This window comes from Excalfactoria chinensis, chromosome 16 (assembly GCF_039878825.1).
Source record: "Excalfactoria chinensis isolate bCotChi1 chromosome 16, bCotChi1.hap2, whole genome shotgun sequence".
NCBI lineage: Eukaryota > Metazoa > Chordata > Aves > Galliformes > Phasianidae > Excalfactoria > Excalfactoria chinensis.
The window spans coordinates 11,324,773-11,341,987 of NC_092840.1; the positions used below are offsets into that span (position 1 = coordinate 11,324,773).

General features: G+C 44.3%; 1 protein-coding gene across 3 annotated transcripts; it reads right to left on the minus strand.

Moving 5' to 3' along the window:
* Positions 1 to 751: 751 nt before the first annotated feature.
* On the minus strand, positions 752 to 16,825 carry PPM1F (protein phosphatase, Mg2+/Mn2+ dependent 1F). Of its 3 annotated transcripts, XM_072351046.1 has the most exons (8): positions 16,579 to 16,825; positions 11,774 to 11,907; positions 11,068 to 11,267; positions 10,248 to 10,436; positions 9,302 to 9,445; positions 8,886 to 8,979; positions 8,214 to 8,338; positions 768 to 2,011 (listed from the first exon to the last, which is right to left on the minus strand). In XM_072351046.1, the coding sequence occupies exons 1-8, from the start codon at positions 16,752 to 16,754 to the stop codon at positions 2,009 to 2,011; spliced, it is 1,065 nt and encodes a 354-aa protein (XP_072207147.1). In that variant the 5' UTR covers positions 16,755 to 16,825; the 3' UTR covers positions 768 to 2,008. The 3 variants fall into 3 exon arrangements, with proteins under 3 accessions (XP_072207145.1, XP_072207146.1, XP_072207147.1); XM_072351044.1 differs by having other exon boundaries at positions 752 to 8,338; XM_072351045.1 differs by having other exon boundaries at positions 760 to 8,338; positions 11,774 to 11,904.
* Positions 16,826 to 17,215: the final 390 nt, after the last annotated feature.

The window sequence follows — 17,215 nt, forward strand, 5'->3', positions numbered from 1 at the left end:
CAAACAACTGGTAGGGATAATGCTTCTGTGTCATGAGATGTATATTGAGATACACCGAATCTCAAATGGCATCCAAGTTTAACTTATTATGGCTATAAATTACAGTTTTATGTTCATTTCCATGGGCTTATTGGTTTTCTTGTACCTAAATCTACCAGCAATGGAGAACTGCAGAGGATGGTATTCCAGAGCAGAAGGCTGGCTATGAGCTCCATTCTGAACACGCGATCTATTGGAGATACTTTTCTGAGACTACAGCATTTTCACAGGCATTCGTACTAAGAAAATAATTTTATAAAGTAGAAAACCAACAGTTAGAGCCACGGAATGGAAATACCTTCCAGGTGATTTAAGGTTCGATCTGAAGTATGTTCAAGAATGCCCACAGCACTTCAAACACAATCTGCTCAGTACTTATTTCTGTATTTCAAGGAGTACCTTATCTGCTTTCCTCTGATGCAGCATCCTGGTCTCTTACTAGGCTTCATTTTCCTTCTTCACTAAGATAAATGCAATTGCATTTAGGCAAACTGCCCCAAAGGCTGCATACTTCAGATTCCCCACGAGTTGTTTCAGATTAGCAAGTGTTATCAGTGTCCTGCTGTCCTTACATCTTCCTTTCCTGAGGAAATGAAAACCAGCACTTCAGAAACTGTGACAGATTAGTTTAGCTCCGAGCTATTCTCATATTTTGAAAGTTATCTCCCTACTGTAAGTTAATCCAATGTGCTTCCAGATCATTTCTTTAACAAGCAGGCAAGTAAGCAAAAAATAGTTACTATCTCTTTTGAAACAGGGATATTCACCACTATGACAGGAACAACCCTCAAAGATAATGCAATGTGACCCACCGTGCGTCGAGCTACTTGAAGGGTGAAAATGAAATAAATACATTGAAGAAAAGAAACAAACAACACTTGAAATCACTATGCTTTATTAATACTTCAGAAACATCAGATCCTACAGTGAGGAGTTCTTCTCCTCACTTGTTTCCAGTCACTGCTTTGAAGCAATTCCTTGAAATACGCGAGTAGATACATGAGGCACTGTGTGAATACAAAAGTAACAATACAAAACAACCCCAACAATTAAACCTCATGCAATACACACATATAAATTTATATAAAATATGGCAATGTAGCATAATACACACAAGCACTATTAGAACAATTCATATAAACATACAATATGCACAGCATGTAATGATCAATGACAACAGGTTTCTGACCTGTGTGCAGAACCAGTCCGTTTAAATAAAGAGTTCTAAGATACAGAAACTGGTTAAGCCACAGCTTATAAAACCTGCTGTGCTGCAGCTTTTCTGCTCTGAGTCACAAGTGCAGATTAATATACACAATAAATAAAGACTACAGCTCTACAGCACTTGCCTAACAGCTCCTACATCGAAGTCACTGGCCATTTCATTTTCATTCAAGGTTCATGAGCCAACACAGTGGCAAGAAATGTGCCTAAAGCAACAGTTCTGCTCTTGGACTATTTTAATACTGATAAGGACATGCTTTTGTGTCAGCAGGAGTGGCTACAGAAGTCCAGTTTCTAAATAAGCAAAGGTCTGAAGCTATAATGGAGCAGATGCTGAGGAGGTCCACTGACAGAGAGGCTGCTTAGCCCCGTGCGATGCTGCAGTGACCAGCCTGTCTGCTCGGACAACTAGGGCAGGAAAGAGAGAGTACTGAAGCAGTGGAGAAACTCAGAAGGCTCCTCTAAGCACAATGTAAATGGGTGAAAAAACACCAACAGTCTGCAGGAACAGAAACCAGAGACTAGAAAGTCTCTCAAGCCCTGTATCTGGGATAAGAGATACTCTTACCTGAAAAAAAAGCTCAGGAATTCCTAGGAAATAGAATGCAAACAGGAGGACTTTCTTCTTAACCAGCCAGTACTGGGCAATGCCAGAAGTACAAGTTGTTCTAGACTCATGCCTTCCTAGCTGACATGGTGCCTTCTATACTCTTGGTGTTGCAGGCCTCCAAAGATCAGACCACATTCACTATATAACACAGATGAAATTAAGATTATAAAAATGCGATCAAATTGATTTAACAGCCAATATTATTTATTGACTAAGCAGCAATTTTTGGGGAGGAGGACAAGGCGGTGGAGGGCAGCGGGAGGGCTGACAGCGAAAGAGGCTGTAAAAGGTAGAAGAAAAAGAAAACCGGGGAGAGAGAGGATAGCAGGACTGGCTTTCAGAAGAACAAAAAATGCAATATCCTTTTTTGTCAGCGTAAAGTTTTAACCCACAACAAAATAAACGTCTGTCTATTATGAAACAGGATGTTGCTTCAAACACACTGAAGGTGCAAAAAAAGGACAGCAGTATTCACCACCCAATACTTAGTAGAATGCCTTGTAACATGAGAAAGAGCAACATGAGAAAGAGGAGCTGCTGTATCCCATTTTCCTGAGAAGGTCCCCTCAAGATCTCTCTAGTTTCTCCTTATCTTTACACATCCAAAAGGAGCAGTCATCCCTTACATGAAAGGATAAACCCTTCCTCTTGGGATCAGTGATCACACCTTCAAGGTCCATCTGCCAAAGTGACAAACCCTCCATGTGCCAAAGGTACTGCTGCACAAATGATAACAATCAGGAAGTGACCCGCTAGGATCAGGGGTTTTGTGCATGGGTATCCAGAAACATTTTATCTCTACTATGTTTATTACTTGATATACTCATCTCTCATGGGAATTAGTAGTCAGGCTAAGCTAAGTTAGTAGTCAGGCTAAAAAGGCGTAAGCAATTCTCTGTAAGGTTTTGGCTTCCTGTTTTGTTTGGAGATAGGAGGTTATGACAAGAGTCTATCAGCTTATTTTAAGGTATTCTGAGAAGCGTCTATGACAGATACATGTTCAGATGTTTCCATTTGATTATGTTTCAGCTGACGTGGCTGAAATCAACAGAAACAACTACCTACAGTAAAATCCAATGAATACATAAGAACAAATAGAACTTATGCACTAAACAGCAGGCTTAGCTCTTAGAGCTATGAAACAGCCCCGCAAAAGGGCAGGCTGTTCTGGTGGTTGGATTCAGGGAAGCAGGGAGGACCAGCCTCATGGTTTTGGTGCTGTCAGTTTCAAAGGCTGTGATTAGCTTGGCAAAAAAAAATGAACTGTTTTTCAGCACAACTGCAGACATGCCATAAACTTGTTTAGAAAGAAGACACAAATGGTGTAATGAGGAAGTTTAGCACTCATTTCAAAGCTTTTCTCCCTTTCCAGCCCTTCCAGAACCACATTCTGGTTATCAGTAGTTGTCTGCTCTCCCAATAAGGGAATCAGACCATTACTTCCCAGTGGGATTCTGTCTGACAGCACAGGCCCAATTGTACAAGGGACAGTAGCAGAACTAAGCAGTGAAATTTAATTCAGGCTTAACTAGAGCGACATTACACATGAATCCTATGCAATCTGCTCCATTATGCCTAATGTTCACCCCGCCTTCTCCTTTAAGTGCTTGCTTGATACTCCAGTTCTTTAAGAACAGAAGGACAGCACGTCTGGTGCATCCACAAGAATCCCAGTAAGCTAACCAAACAACATTCACTTATACAAAGAACAGAGCTGCAGTCTTACTTCAGGCTTCAAGCAGCTCAACTAGCTGACTCTGAATGGAAGGCATTTGCTGGTTCCTTACAGATACTGTATCTTGTGCAACACTGTTCAGAAATGCCCACGTTCCTCAGCCACTTGTTTTGGAAGCACATTTTTGTTTGATTTAAAGAACTGCTGGGACAGGAGTTTCACCCCCAAACAGCTGCTTTAAGCTGTCAACAGAGAGAAGGTTTTCCATATCAGACAGCCAACTTCTCTCCAGAATTCAGAAAGCAAGAGAAGCACTTTTACAAATATTCAGCAACAACCAAAAAGGACATTTAAATGGCTTTTCATGACAAAAAGCTAATAGCACTGGAAATACTTTTAAAAACAGCAATATCTCTTCTGACTTTGAATTTAGATAAGTGTCTATTAAATGCTATTAAAGTCATCACTGTGATTAACACGATTCAATTGCCAGCTCTGCTATAACCACTCTGCCCAATTACTCATCCTATGAGAGCTCACCAGCAGCATCACTTCGTTAGCACACTTCACATTGTTACTCATGTCAGCAGCTGCAGTAACCAGCGACTGAATGCGCCCGGTGCTCCCTCTTAGCTGTACTTCACATGTAAAGACATCTTAAAAATCCATTTGGTGGCATTAACTTCCAAGGTAGCACCGAGGGGTCAGACTAAGTCACTCAGGATGCTTTTACTGTGTTCCTTTCCTTGACTGTTTGAAGCCAGAGCTCCCACATCTCAGTTTTGCCTTTTTAATGGGTGTGTTTCTAATTCTTCCAAGCACTGGTACTTCATGCTAAAGAAGAACTGACGTTTGTGGCTCTATATTCCAGCCCACTTCCTTTTTTAAAATAGGCATTAATAATACTTGAATGCATTCCTCTCTCTTTTTCACTCCTCCATCACTCACAGGGTGGATTTTATTTTATCTCCCTCTGTTCCAAGAATTTTCCTGCCTTTCTATCTCCTGTATTAGGAGGGAAAAAAAAGAAAGTAATCTTTCAAATTGTCACCTCAGCTGTGTCAGACCAAGATTCACTGTCCCAGGTACATTTCCTTGCCAGGGAGGGCAAGGTAGGAAAGGAAAAAAAAGGTGGAAGTGTGAATTACCCCTAATCAAACGAGGCATCGTGAACCCACTGAGCAGGATGGCTACAGCTAGTTTTCAATCGAGCACAATGTGAGAATTTAAGCATGCTGTGTTTCAAAGATTCTGGCTCCTCTAAGGGGCAACATTCCAATGCTGGGTGCTACAAATGCAGCAGACAGCCAACTGGAATCTAGCGAAATATGAAAAGTATTTGTCATTGAACATCTATCTTGAATGCTTCAGCTAGTTTCTACAGCTTCAGAGATGGTGGCAAGACGCAAGCATTGGTTTTGGTGCACGTTCATCAGCAAACAAAGAGGCAGACTGTCAGCTGGACACTGATGGACAAGCATTAATACACTGTTGTATTGTTGAGGGCACTGGTAAGGCCCAGAGAGGGGAGATCATTCCCTCAGCCAAATTACATGATATTTTTATACTGTTGAAACCAATAAAGTCAACAAAAATAAAACAAACAAGCAAAGCGGATCCACCACCTGAAATCCAGGAATTCTGGAGAGGGATGATAAGAAAAGCTTACGTAGCAGATGGGCACTATGAGTTAAAAAACAAGCAAACAAAACCACACCACAACCCTAAAATACCAAATGTAGCACCAGCACTCCACATTTTGTCCATACCTTGGACCATCTTCTGCCAGAGCACGGCTCACACTGCTGACACTCCTTGTAACAGCACTGTGCACCGCAACTGCTGGCTTCTAAAGGTGACATTAACATCACAAGTGAAAGAATGTATAATTTCTCTCCTAAAGCGTAGCTTGAGAATTAGGTTTCTGATTACCACAGGCAGCTTTCTAAGGGGCGCGTTTTACTTAGCCTCCAATAAAGAACAAAGAAAAAATCTTCACCAAGAGACTGAAATGAAAGGAGCATTTCCGAGAATTTGAGCTGTTCAGCCCCTGTGCTTTGGGAAACTTGACCAGTTTCAGAGAGTGAACCCCACTATGGACTTAGCCAAACGTCACACCTCCCTTCATGAATACAACAGCTTCCTCCTCATCTGTCATCTATGAAATCAAACAGTGCTGAATTGTTCTTTCTATGCCAACAAGAACTTTGTTTCCAAGACACCAAGAGGCACTAGTGGTCATCAGAATGTGTCATGACTCTGAATATCTAGGTTAGAAATCATAGTGATGGGAGATAGCAAATCCAAAGGGATTATACTATGCAAGACTAAAGGCTCCCTGAACTGAAGTAGGCTCGTACAAAAATTAACACGTATCCTACCAGGTTACCCTCGCAGAAAGCTTTCACACATTTTAGGTCAGTAAAACATAGGCTGGAAAGTGGTTACAACTTTGTTAGTGAAAAGCTACTGTTGTTGCCCAGCAAAACAACAAAGTAATTGCCTGAGTTGTTACAGGAGAGGGCAGCTCACAGAAGAGTTACTGTGTTAAACGCTATGATCATCCCTAATAACCAGACAAAGGCTCCAGTCACTCCAAGGACTGCACTGCTCACACCAGCTGATGGTGCAGAGACAGCACAGACAGAAAATGCTCTGCTGTTCTTGCCTTTGTTCAGTCATCCCAGCTCTTCTATCTAAAATTTCCTCCCATACAGACATTACTTTTCAACACATTTTGGGCCACAGGACCGACATATTGTAACATCACATGCTTGTAAATCAGGCATACAATCTTGCTGCCAGATGTAAAGCACTTCTTGTTTAGGTACAGAAATTACTAACACATTTGCCACTGAGCCTTCAGATCTTGTTGAGTTCTCCCAGTCAGTCTAGCAAAGCAGGAGAAAACGTGGCCAGGGGCTCCAGAGCGCAACGGATCTAACAGTTGCAAAACAAAAGGCACATTCATTAAGCACTCTTCCATTTTTACCTTAGCCTCACATCTCCGTAAAAAGTTACTCAGATCCCCGAAGTCCAAGAAGTATGGCAAAATTAATCGTCTAGTAACCAACAACTATTACTGCTTCTAGTGTACGTTACTAAATTTTCTTGCGAAGGTTCAATATAGATCAGATTATTACTTCATGATTACCCAGGTAGAGCTTTATGCATGGGGCAGGGGTAAGTCACAGTAAGTATTGTGAAGCTTATGCCACATGTTATGCAATTTGGCAACAACAAACGAGATGTTTTCTTGAAACCCAGTTTCCACTACAATATTAATCAAAGTGAGAGAGTTAAGTGCATCACATTAATATTAATGAAATAAAGTCACATTTTAAAAACACTATAAACTGGCTCATCAGAGTATGATAAAGCCAGCAATCCTTGTGTGAAATATTTAAGGCACTTGAGGACAGTCAGTTTTTAAAACCAGGTAATAAAGATACCACCTTAAAATCCTAATGTAAGTAAACCACAACAAAATAAAGTAACACTGCAAAGAAAAACAAAAGTCCTCCAACTGTAAGTTTCAGAAGCTAAAACAAAAATCGCATTTGTTATAGTACACAAAGAAATGGTAGAAACAGAACATACTTAACAGCTGCAGCATACACAGTATAAGCATCTCTCTCAAATACAGCAATACAGTTTCTTTCTTTCCAGGCTGACAGACAGCCAATAAAACACGCTTGCAAGAAATAATCCAGTGCAGTTAAATACTGGATTCCAGTTTATTAACCGTAGCATCCCATAAAGTAGCTTGGGATGTTGCTTTTTTGCTCTGTCACTGGAGCATTCAGTTTCATTTTCCCTTCTCCATACACACAAAATTAAATGTCCCTGTTTGACGAAAAAGGCAATATCATTCTGTTAACATCATCTTTGGTACACAACAAAAGTAACTTACACAGCATAATGGTGCCCTATCAGGACTGTTTGTACACACCACACAAAGTAACAAACTTTCCTTTGACAGTGACAGCTTCTCCACTCCCAGTTCCCAAGGTAATATCACACCTATAACACGCAGCACTCTTCTGAAGCATGACTTCAGACTTCCACTCAGAATTCACAAACGGGTGCTCTCACCCACTAGCTTATTCATACATTTTTTACCACCCCCCCCAGGGCAGAGGGATATGACAGCAGTCCTGGGACATGCTTTAGGATTCCAGCCCCACAGACAGAAGAGCTGTACCAATCTCTGTGCCTCTCCAGTGTTTTTTGAACAGAGGGGAAGAGAGAGAAAAGACAAATGGGAACTCAGTAAAAGGAGACTTTCCTTTTTGTCCAATGTTTGCCCATTTGTCATTTTTCCTGACACGTTTTGCCTATTGCATTAGAGGCTTGCTTCAGTGGAAAGCAGTTCCTTAAACAAACATTTAAACCTTCCGGATTAAGCAGATTTTGTCACTGTGTGGCTGCTGCCTCACAGCTGAGGAAATTAAAGGGTGAGCTCCGAGCATCATCCCCAGCCTCAAGGCTCTTTGTGTCTCTGAGACGGTCTGCTAAGATGTCCTGTGGATCCCTCAAGAACACCACTAAAACAGTAATGTTGTCACTGGATCCGTTTTCCTTCGCAGCAGCCACCAGTCTTTCTGCTGCTTTGAGACCCACTCCTTTGGTTTGCATTAAATGATCTAGGACTAAGTCTACAACCTCGAATGGCTTGACAGCATCAAAGAATCCATCACAGGCTAGGAGCAAGTAATCTTCAGAACCAGTCAGGTCAAACGAATCTCCATCTGCATCACCAGAGATGTAAGGCTTTTGACACACATCACCTAAGACAAATGTTCAAAACAAAGGCTTCATTACTTCAAATATAAACAGTTCTTTACCCGTAATTCCTTTGATTGCTTCAGAGAACAGACAGATCATACTCCAGATATATCTGATACCAGTCTGAAGCAGTGAAAAATAGTGAATTCAAGGGAGAATGCAGCAATCTGATTTAAAAGTTGTAGTCAAGAGTGAACCAAAAATACAACAGACACTTAAACACAAAGAAGCCTAGATGAACATTTTTTACTTCTTCCACTTTAACACAAGAAATACTCTTAAGTTTGTTGGAGAACAATGGAGAACTCCAAAGATTTAAATACTTTGGAATGTCATGTCTAGGGTGTAAAACAGAACAGCATACCATGCTCATGTTAGAAGCAGTAAGACTAGATAGCTATAAACTATTTAACAGTAATGTAGACGTAGTCTAACCTTATGGCAGGGTGGTTCACTATTTGAACAGTACTGAGCAAAATGTATTTATCGCTACACAGTCTCATGTGAGACGCTTTAATAAAGTTTGATCTGAAGAGTGCCAATGCTTACCAATTGCTCTGGAAACAGCCAAAGTGCCATTAACCCGCCAGCAATCCATGTAGGTCACACATCCACCCAGAGCCTCAATACGTGCTCTCTCATCCTGAAAAACAATAAAATACATATTTCACATCAAGCACCTTTCAAAAAAAAAAAAAAAAACCAAAACCAAAACAGTCTGACTAGGAACTTTACTTAAGACTACCAGTACCATCAGTACTTTCAAGGCAGTCGTGGAATAGAGATTGCCTTTTCATAACACAGGAGTGGACGGGGGAGCTGGAAATGAATCATCATTCTCAAAAACCTACCACACTATAGAAAGCATATAGGTCATGAAACACTAAATGCTTGGTTCCAAAAGGTTTCAGAGAGATTCTAACAGCACACACAAAAGAAAAAACAAATTAAAGATTCAGACTTACTTCTCTCTCTGGTTTGTGAGGTTCCATTAACGTCACAGCATTTCCTTGCTGCACAAGCATTACCTGTGAGTCCCCTAGCCATGCTATATGGAGCTTGTTCCCTACAATCAGTGCAGACACACCTGTTGTACCACTCCGCAGCCTCTACAGAAGGAAACAGTTATGTTAGATGAATATTCAACAAGCCCTGCTAGGTTCTATAGCAAAACTACAAACTTAAGTTGAATGAGATTTAAATGCAGCACAGCAGTCCTGTCACCATAATTCAAGTACATTTTAAAAGGTACTATTATATCAGATGCATAAAGATCTATACAGATACATGTGAAATAAACTGTTCTAGCACACAGAAAGCTCATACTGGCTTTTTCATTGTCTTCCCTCTCTGCTATTAATTCCAAAAGTGGTCAGTTACTGCTGTAACAAGAGTTCTCATTACAAGCACTACTACAATAAACCATTCTTCTGTTGTATAGATTTGATGAAAAAAGTATTCATCGTACCAACTCGATTCAAAGCAGATCAACACTTGAAGAGCCTGTTTTAGGTCAGTTTTCTAATTACAGGATACACTTTCACCTTCCCACCACCTGTCACGTGGAAGGTAGGAAAAATAAGGAAAAAGATGAAATATTTTTTGAGGAAAGGAGTAGGACAACAGAACACCTCGAGACTGCATAACTCAGGCAAAGAGCAATGCTCTCTCCACAACAAGTGGTTATTTAAAACACTTGGCACTTATTTTCGATCACTCACGTGCTAACCTGTCATTTTCCTTTTCCTCAAAAAAGAAATAATTTGATCAAACACCTTCGTGTAGCATTATTTAATAAATAAGTCAGTAATTCAAAGATACTATACTGACAGAATTTTCTGGATAATACCACGTTGTCCAACAGTTCTTACTGCTATTTGAATACAAAGGAATTAATCTCTACCCACTCACCTCTCTTTTGGCTTTGAAAAGAAACATTTCATCTGTCTTCTGGAAAGAGCATTTCAAGGCCTTAGCTGGATTCTTAACAATCTCTTCATGTAGCCCCACATTTACATGTAAATGAGTTGCTGAATAATTGGCAGCATCCACTCCACCATGCCCATCAAATATCGCAAAGTAAGCACGATCAATGTCATCCTTTTGCAAGGAGGAAGAAAGAGGTAGAAATATAAATGTTCAAAAATAAAATAGCTCCTACAGTGGTAACAGCGAGCAAAGTTCTGTTCTGGGCTTTCATCCATACGATGTTGCATAGGTAAGGACAATTTAAGCCAGTCAAGCCATGTGCAAAATGGATAAGTGGTTACTCTGCAGGGAACTGCTTTTCATTAGCAGATGTCAGTAATTTAACATCCATGAAAACTCTAGAATTCAAACAGGACGGAGTTAGTTATGTAGTTCTACTCCAGCTTTATTTATTGGCACTTGTCCTAGTTTAACTTTTTTTAAATTTATTTATTTAATTAAAACACATCAGATACCTCAGTCAGAAAAACATCACACCTCCAACAACATAGCGACAGATAACTTCCAGTATTTCCACAGTGCTTGTGACATGAAACCTAAGTCACAAGATCCTTCTTTATCAGGGCATTAGTTAGGTTAATTAGCCCCAAGCAAACAAAGTAGTTGCTCCAGCACAGACATGGCAAGTACCTCGTGGCAACAAATCCTTACCATTTCACAGACCACGTATCACTAGATTACTGTGTTTATAGCAATGCTGAAAAGCTAACAAACTGCCCTCTCCAGTGTTGTCCAGACTTACTGCTAAGCCAAACAGCTGGTTGAACTCTGTGAGGATAACGTGGCGGTCCTCCATTTTCCGTCGAGTGTTACGGATGGCATGGATGGAAACAAGCAGGAAACGCTTCAGTGGTCTCAGTGGAGGCAACTGCTTCTGCCATTCACAGCAGACATCCCGGAGTTTGTTAAAGAAGCAGCGCTGCAGCGACTCTCCATCCAGCACTGACAGCACGAAGACAAAACAGTAAGTCATGCCCTGTCATTTACTCTGTCTTTTCTTAGAGCTACATACACACAGCTCCAGACAGACATTCAAATCCATTTCTGGATTGGTCCCAAAGATCAATTAATCCAAACTTACTGCTCATCAGACTGAATGACGTGATTTTTGGCATTGCGTTAGAAGTTCTGAACTAATTCAGGAAGCACCATGGAGATGTTCACTTGTAATTTATTTTTTTTTGGAAAGACAAACTCTTTTCCCTTTCCAGAAAACCAACCCTCACAACGAGTCCAGGGCTCCAGACACCACATTTTATCTTGCCCACAAAACTAGCATCACTACCTTTCTTCCCACAGGTACAGGTATTTGCGGCGGTGCAAATAAAGTTCTGCTCAGGGCTGCTCACCAGACAGTCTAACCAGATATTCTGGTAAACATTCCAAAACACTGAAGCCTTCCAACAGACAGCCTCCGAGAAAACCACAGAAGGAGAAAGTGCACTTACAGGTGAACCTTTCCTCATCTCCTTCTCCCTGTCTTTCCACACTTTCCTTCTTAAATTCAGTCAAGTCTACTTGGAGAACTTCATCAACTGCAGCGTGGATCAGCGATGCTGCAAGGAGCGGTGAAACACCTCTGCTGGGAACAAAAGGAAGAGAAAGAAAAGCAGCATTAGTTTAGACTGAACTACAGCCTCACTGTTTATGTCCGCTGACCTCAACTCAGAATTAAGAACACATACTCAATAATTTCAGCTTTACTAGTAAACAAGTAGAATAAATCATGTTGGATATTTATTCATATAAATGTTTAGAAAGATCCTCAGTTACTCAAATACCTTCTCAAGAATGCAAAGAGGAGGAAGCACATGAACCATGTTTTCAATCTGTTGCCTCGTGCTTCAGTCACAGCAAGCATCCCATGCTCTTGAGCCCTCAGATGGGGGCTGTGTTAGTCAGCAGGCTGCTAACAGTAGCATGTTTTACGCTATGCATTTGGTAGCGATGATAGCCTACTTTAACGAGTCATTTCAGCACTTCACATAGATGGCAACAAGTCTGCAGTCCTTGCAACACTAGCTGCAGTCGTACCATGTCATGAGAAGCCAGAAATTGGCTTTATTAAAAAAGAAGAAGAAAAAAGACAAAAACATTTAGATAAGTCACAAGCCCCATATAAAACTCCTCTTACAGGAAGCCAGTAACAAGGAAAACGTTTAGAAGTTCTTATGTCACATCCTTCAACTTTGTCCAGCTGCCACAGTTCATCAGAAGGAAATTATTTTGTAAGCTATCAGTGTTAGTGCTCCCATGCCTGTAAACCTGTTCTTTAATAAAGCTCAGGTAAATGGGGCTCCAGGGCAATGCTGTCTTCCACTCAACTTAGATGTTTACTGGTTCTAATCCAAGCCCTTAAAGTAGAGCTTCAAGAGCTAACAAAACACATAAAGAAGAGCAAGAACTGCAGAGTCCAAGGTCTCACTTGGCAGAGCGGCTGGAAGCAGAGGCAGTGCCTATGGCAACCACCACAAAAGCAGAAGCCCACTGCAGTTACAATAACAAACCTCAAACCTTTTCTGTCAGCAAAGACAACCATCACTTTTTGTCAGGATCCTTTCAAAGCACCCAGGACACCCCGCTGACAGGCTGAACCAAGCACAGTTCGGTTTCCATGAATCAGAAGAAATACTGTAGCTGCTTCCTAAGTGAGAAAATAACCATGTTGGGAGGGAGGGGGAAATCAGCGGGGTGTGTTTCATGGAAGGAAGCAACATCCTCTTAAAAGCCTTAGAAAAAAATATGACAGTACCATTTCTATGACACATGCAACACTAATTACTTCGCCTCAGCCCACACAGGCTGGTAGTAAACAGCCTTAGAATTCCTCTGCTACAGGCAATTTCTTTGCTGACAAAAAGGGTGTGTTTTGACCACAACAAAAAATCAGAAGAAAATTAATGCATGTTGTAACAGTGGAGATGAAGCACTGTAGCTTCAATGCCAGTTGCAGTCAGAACACCAGTGGCTGGGGGAAGAGTTCATATCCTCCAGCTACTCCACGGTAAAAACATAAGCCTCATTTTAAAGACTTGAGTATAGATAAAAGCATTAAGTCAAAGAGCAAAGCCTCACTTCTTCCAAAGGGCTGTAAACACACACAGGCCTTCTGTCGTGCTCTGTGCCCACAGCTTGTGGCAGCTTTGAGAAGGCAGCATTCTGCAGCAGATGGCAGGCTGCAAACAGCTGCCCTTGGAGCAGATCAGCAAGCCATGCACCATCCAGTGCAGGGTGGTACAAGTCTCATGAGAAGGGACCAAGAACCCAAGGCTTACACAAAGCCCACAGAATATTTTTCCCTTTTTTTGGAAGGAAAATACTTCACATTCCCCAACACGCTGTATTCCGCATGGAAAGAACAAGAGCTCACTGACTGCAGTAGCTGTGTCTGAAGATCACTTGCCACTTTTCACAGAAAAAAAGAGATTTTCCTTCAAGATATTAAAGTGCTGCCACTGTGCAAACCTCTTCTCCTTTCAGTGTATCTATATATACAGATATACACACACAAGAGCTATAGATAGAGGTAGGTATAGGTGTGTGATGAAGAGCTGCTACATCTACCATCAAACGCTCCTAGCTTCAGTCAGCAGCAGCAGGGGAAGATCTATTTTTGCTCTTACTGGTGGCTGTAATGCCAGAAGAGCACAAACAGCACAGCTCTGCCACTACAGCAAAAGTTCGTCACTGCAAACTCAGTGCGTTTACAGCACATTACAACCACATCAGCAAAGCATTTTTAACGCAGATTTGCAAATGCCAGCAGTTCTCTGGTAAGTCTCTGATGCTGCTGAAATAACACCAGGTCATAACATTTCCCAATAAACAAAAGTTGCTTGTATTCACTATTTTCTCCCCAGGCTGTGACTTTTGAGTCTATTTGTTAGTAACTTACAAAATTAACTAGTAAGCAGCAAAAGCACGACATCCCTGTGTGCACTGATCTCATCAAGGTTTCCAACTGTAACACTACAAACCATGAACAAATGAGCACAGCGGTTCACAGCTGAGCACCACCGGCCCCGTGATAAGCAGGAAGTTTGTTGGTGGGCATTCACACAACACTGCCTTTCCTGAAGCAAACAGATACCTGAGATCGTGAACACGTTCCTAGCAAAGAGCAGCACTAGTGCACCACAGTAACACACAGCTCAAAACTAGGAGCGAGAAAGTAAGCTTGGGGCGATTCATTAAATGCTGGCTCAGTAACAGTGCTCAGAGCAGCATAGTAAAGGTTGCTTTTAGAAGAGATTGAGTAAATCCGACACAAGATAAGTCCCTCCCCCGGCTTCATGTGAACGTCACATAAAAACACTAGAAATATCAGAATTGCAGAGTTCTAAAAACAGAGCTGTTGAGAACAAACACACCAGGGCAAGACCTCGGGTGTAAGCGTTCCGTGCAAAGCACAAAGACACAACAGGATGCTGAGGCAGCTAAGAGGTGAAGCACGGTGACTGGCTCAGGAAGGGCCACAACGGAAAGCTGCAGTCACAACTTATTGTAGTGAAGTCTGCTCAAACAGGAAGGCTGCTGGAAACCCGCATTGTTCTTGTGCTGTGTCACAGGATGGTCTCCAGCTTCCACTGAGGCAAAGGAAACATTTCTGCATTAGCACTAAGATTTCACCTTGCGTTCTGTTTCAGTACAGGGCACTAAAACTTCAGGTTAATTTCTGAATGCTTGGGAACAATTAATGGACTTCTCATTCACGCCGATCCATTTGCACAGACCGTGGCTAGGCATGCTCTCAGCCAGAAGAGCATTAATACAAATTCAGCAAAACAAGAGGACTGTTTTGCCCAATCCTTAAGAGCTCTGTGTATTTGGATTTATAGGGCAGGCAGTTCCCTTGATTTAAATTACCCACAGTGATTCAGTAGATAAGACTCTAAACCTGGTAAGGAAGCAAGAAGCGTTGCCTGTCTCAGAGCACTAGCTACATCTGCAGAAGAGAGTTAAAATAATTTTAGATTAGTAAAGACGTGCAAGAGGGTCAGCTCCAGACATCCGGCTCCTCCCGTGCAAACAAGATGTGCAGCCTTAGGGATACAACAGCACAGCTGCAGTAGGACAGTCCAGCAGAGACCAGCCATGTGCTGCACAGTCTCCCAGCCAGTTTGGGGCCTGGAGCCATCGCGCTGCAGGGGAGAGCTGGTCTTCTCTGGCCTGACTCTGGAAGTCGAGCCTTCAGCTCAGTCAGTAACTGCCATGTTACGGTCAGTCACATAAGAACGGTACTGTTACTATTTCTGTTTTCCAAGTCCCTTTTGTGGAGAGAAAAAAAGAAAAAAAAAAAAAAGGCACACAGCAGCCAATTTCTGCATTTTTCTCCTGCTTTGCTTCCTTTAGCTGCTCCCCTTTGCTTACACTTTCCCTGCCAGCTTCAGGAGCCCCACAAGCAGGCTGCCTGCTCAGCGCTGCAGGGCAGGAATGCGAGCAATGCAGCTCTGACAGGGCAGGCTGCGCTCTGTAAACACAACAGTGACAGGTGAGGTGAAAGTATTGCAAAAGCAGCACTCTCCCTGTTCTCGCTTGTTAACGCAGGTGAGTAACTCAGAAACACCCCTTTAACCATCGCTACCGTTTGCAGAATCCACCCCGCATCCCCGCAGCTCCGAACTGCTCTCAGAGCAGCCGAGCTGAGCGCAGTGTGCAGGCGGCTGCTTGAGGTCGCGCTCAGGGCCGGCAGCCCCACGCAGCTCAGCACGCACAGTGCGCTTCGTGTCAGAGCAGCTCGGTCACGGCACCAGTGAGGAACAGAGCGACCGTTTTCGTCTTAAAATAAAGAGATAAAAATACAAAGGTTCGGTCTTAACGCATTTGTCGCCCTCAGGTTTAACGGAGCCGCTCGACTGAGCGGTGCCGCGGCTGGGAGCGCGGGCGCACACAGGAGCCATCGCAGCCCGCGAGGCCGTTAGAGCGCACCGAACGCACCCACACGGCTCCAACGACGACAGACGCGTTCAGCGTTCGCAACCCGCGCACCGAAGCCGGGCACCGAAGCAGAGCGGTCCGTTCTTCTCCCCCCCTCACGCCGCCAACCCGGACTCGCTCGGCCCGCGCCCCGCCGCAGCACAACGCCCGCCCGCCCGCCCGGCCCAGCCGACCCGCCACCCTCAAGCGCCGGGAAGCGCCCCGCGAGGCCCGGCCGAGTTCCGGCGCTGCACCTGCTCTGCGGGGTCGGGCCGAGGCCCGGGACGCGGCCCCGCTCCCTCAGGGCCTCCGAGGAGCGGCCCCGCCCGGCGCTCACCTGCCGCCCAGGAGGCTCCTCGCCAGCTCGGACAGCGCGCCCGGCGCCTCGGCCTCGCTCAGGGCGCCGCTCCCCGCCGAGCTCCACGGCAGCGGCTCCTCCGGGCCCAGCGCGGACGGGAAGTCCCTGAGGAAGGAGCCGAGGGGAGCCCCGGCCGCCCCCGCTTCCAGCGCCATGGCGGCGCCGCGCTGAGGCGAGCGGACGGCGGCGGCGGGACGGCGCCTTTAAGCGGAGCGCGGGGCGGGGCCGGGCGGGCACGTGGCCGGACGGGGCGGGCGCTCCTCCCCGCGGCGCCGCGGTAGCCGGGCGGGTCGTGCGGGGCGCTGCCGTTGCCGTCGGTACGCGCAGGTGCCGCCCCGCCTCCCGGCGGAAGGAGCTCCGTGCGCGTGCGGCCGGGAACACCTTTCTCCTCCGGGTACCGCCGCCGCCGTAGGCCGCTCTCCCTCGCAGTAAAAGCCTCGGGCGGAACCCGGTTGGGACGGACCGTTTCCTGAGGCACGAGGCGGAAGCCCCAGCCCGCGGACCGCGCGGTGACAGCTGCCGGCACCTGCCTTCCTCCGTCTGGCTCTCCGGCCGTCCCGCTCCTGCCGGCACAGCCGGCTCACACGGCGCGCCTCCCGCGTACTGACATCACCGC

What these genes read in the sequence shown, in the direction of transcription:
- PPM1F (XM_072351044.1), bottom strand. Translation starts at nt 16,754, where the DNA reads ATGGCGCTGGAAGCGGGGGCGGCCGGGGCTCCCCTCGGCTCCTTCCTC. An exon ending in AGGAGCCTCCTGGGCGGCAG is followed by an intron (nt 11,908 to 16,578) that starts GTGAGCGCCGGG and finishes TTTTGTTCCCAG; the next exon opens with CAGAGGTGTTTCACCGCTCC. An exon ending in GGCTGTTTCCAGAGCAATTG is followed by an intron (nt 8,339 to 8,885) that starts GTAAGCATTGGC and finishes CATTTGTCTTAG; the next exon opens with GTGATGTGTGTCAAAAGCCT.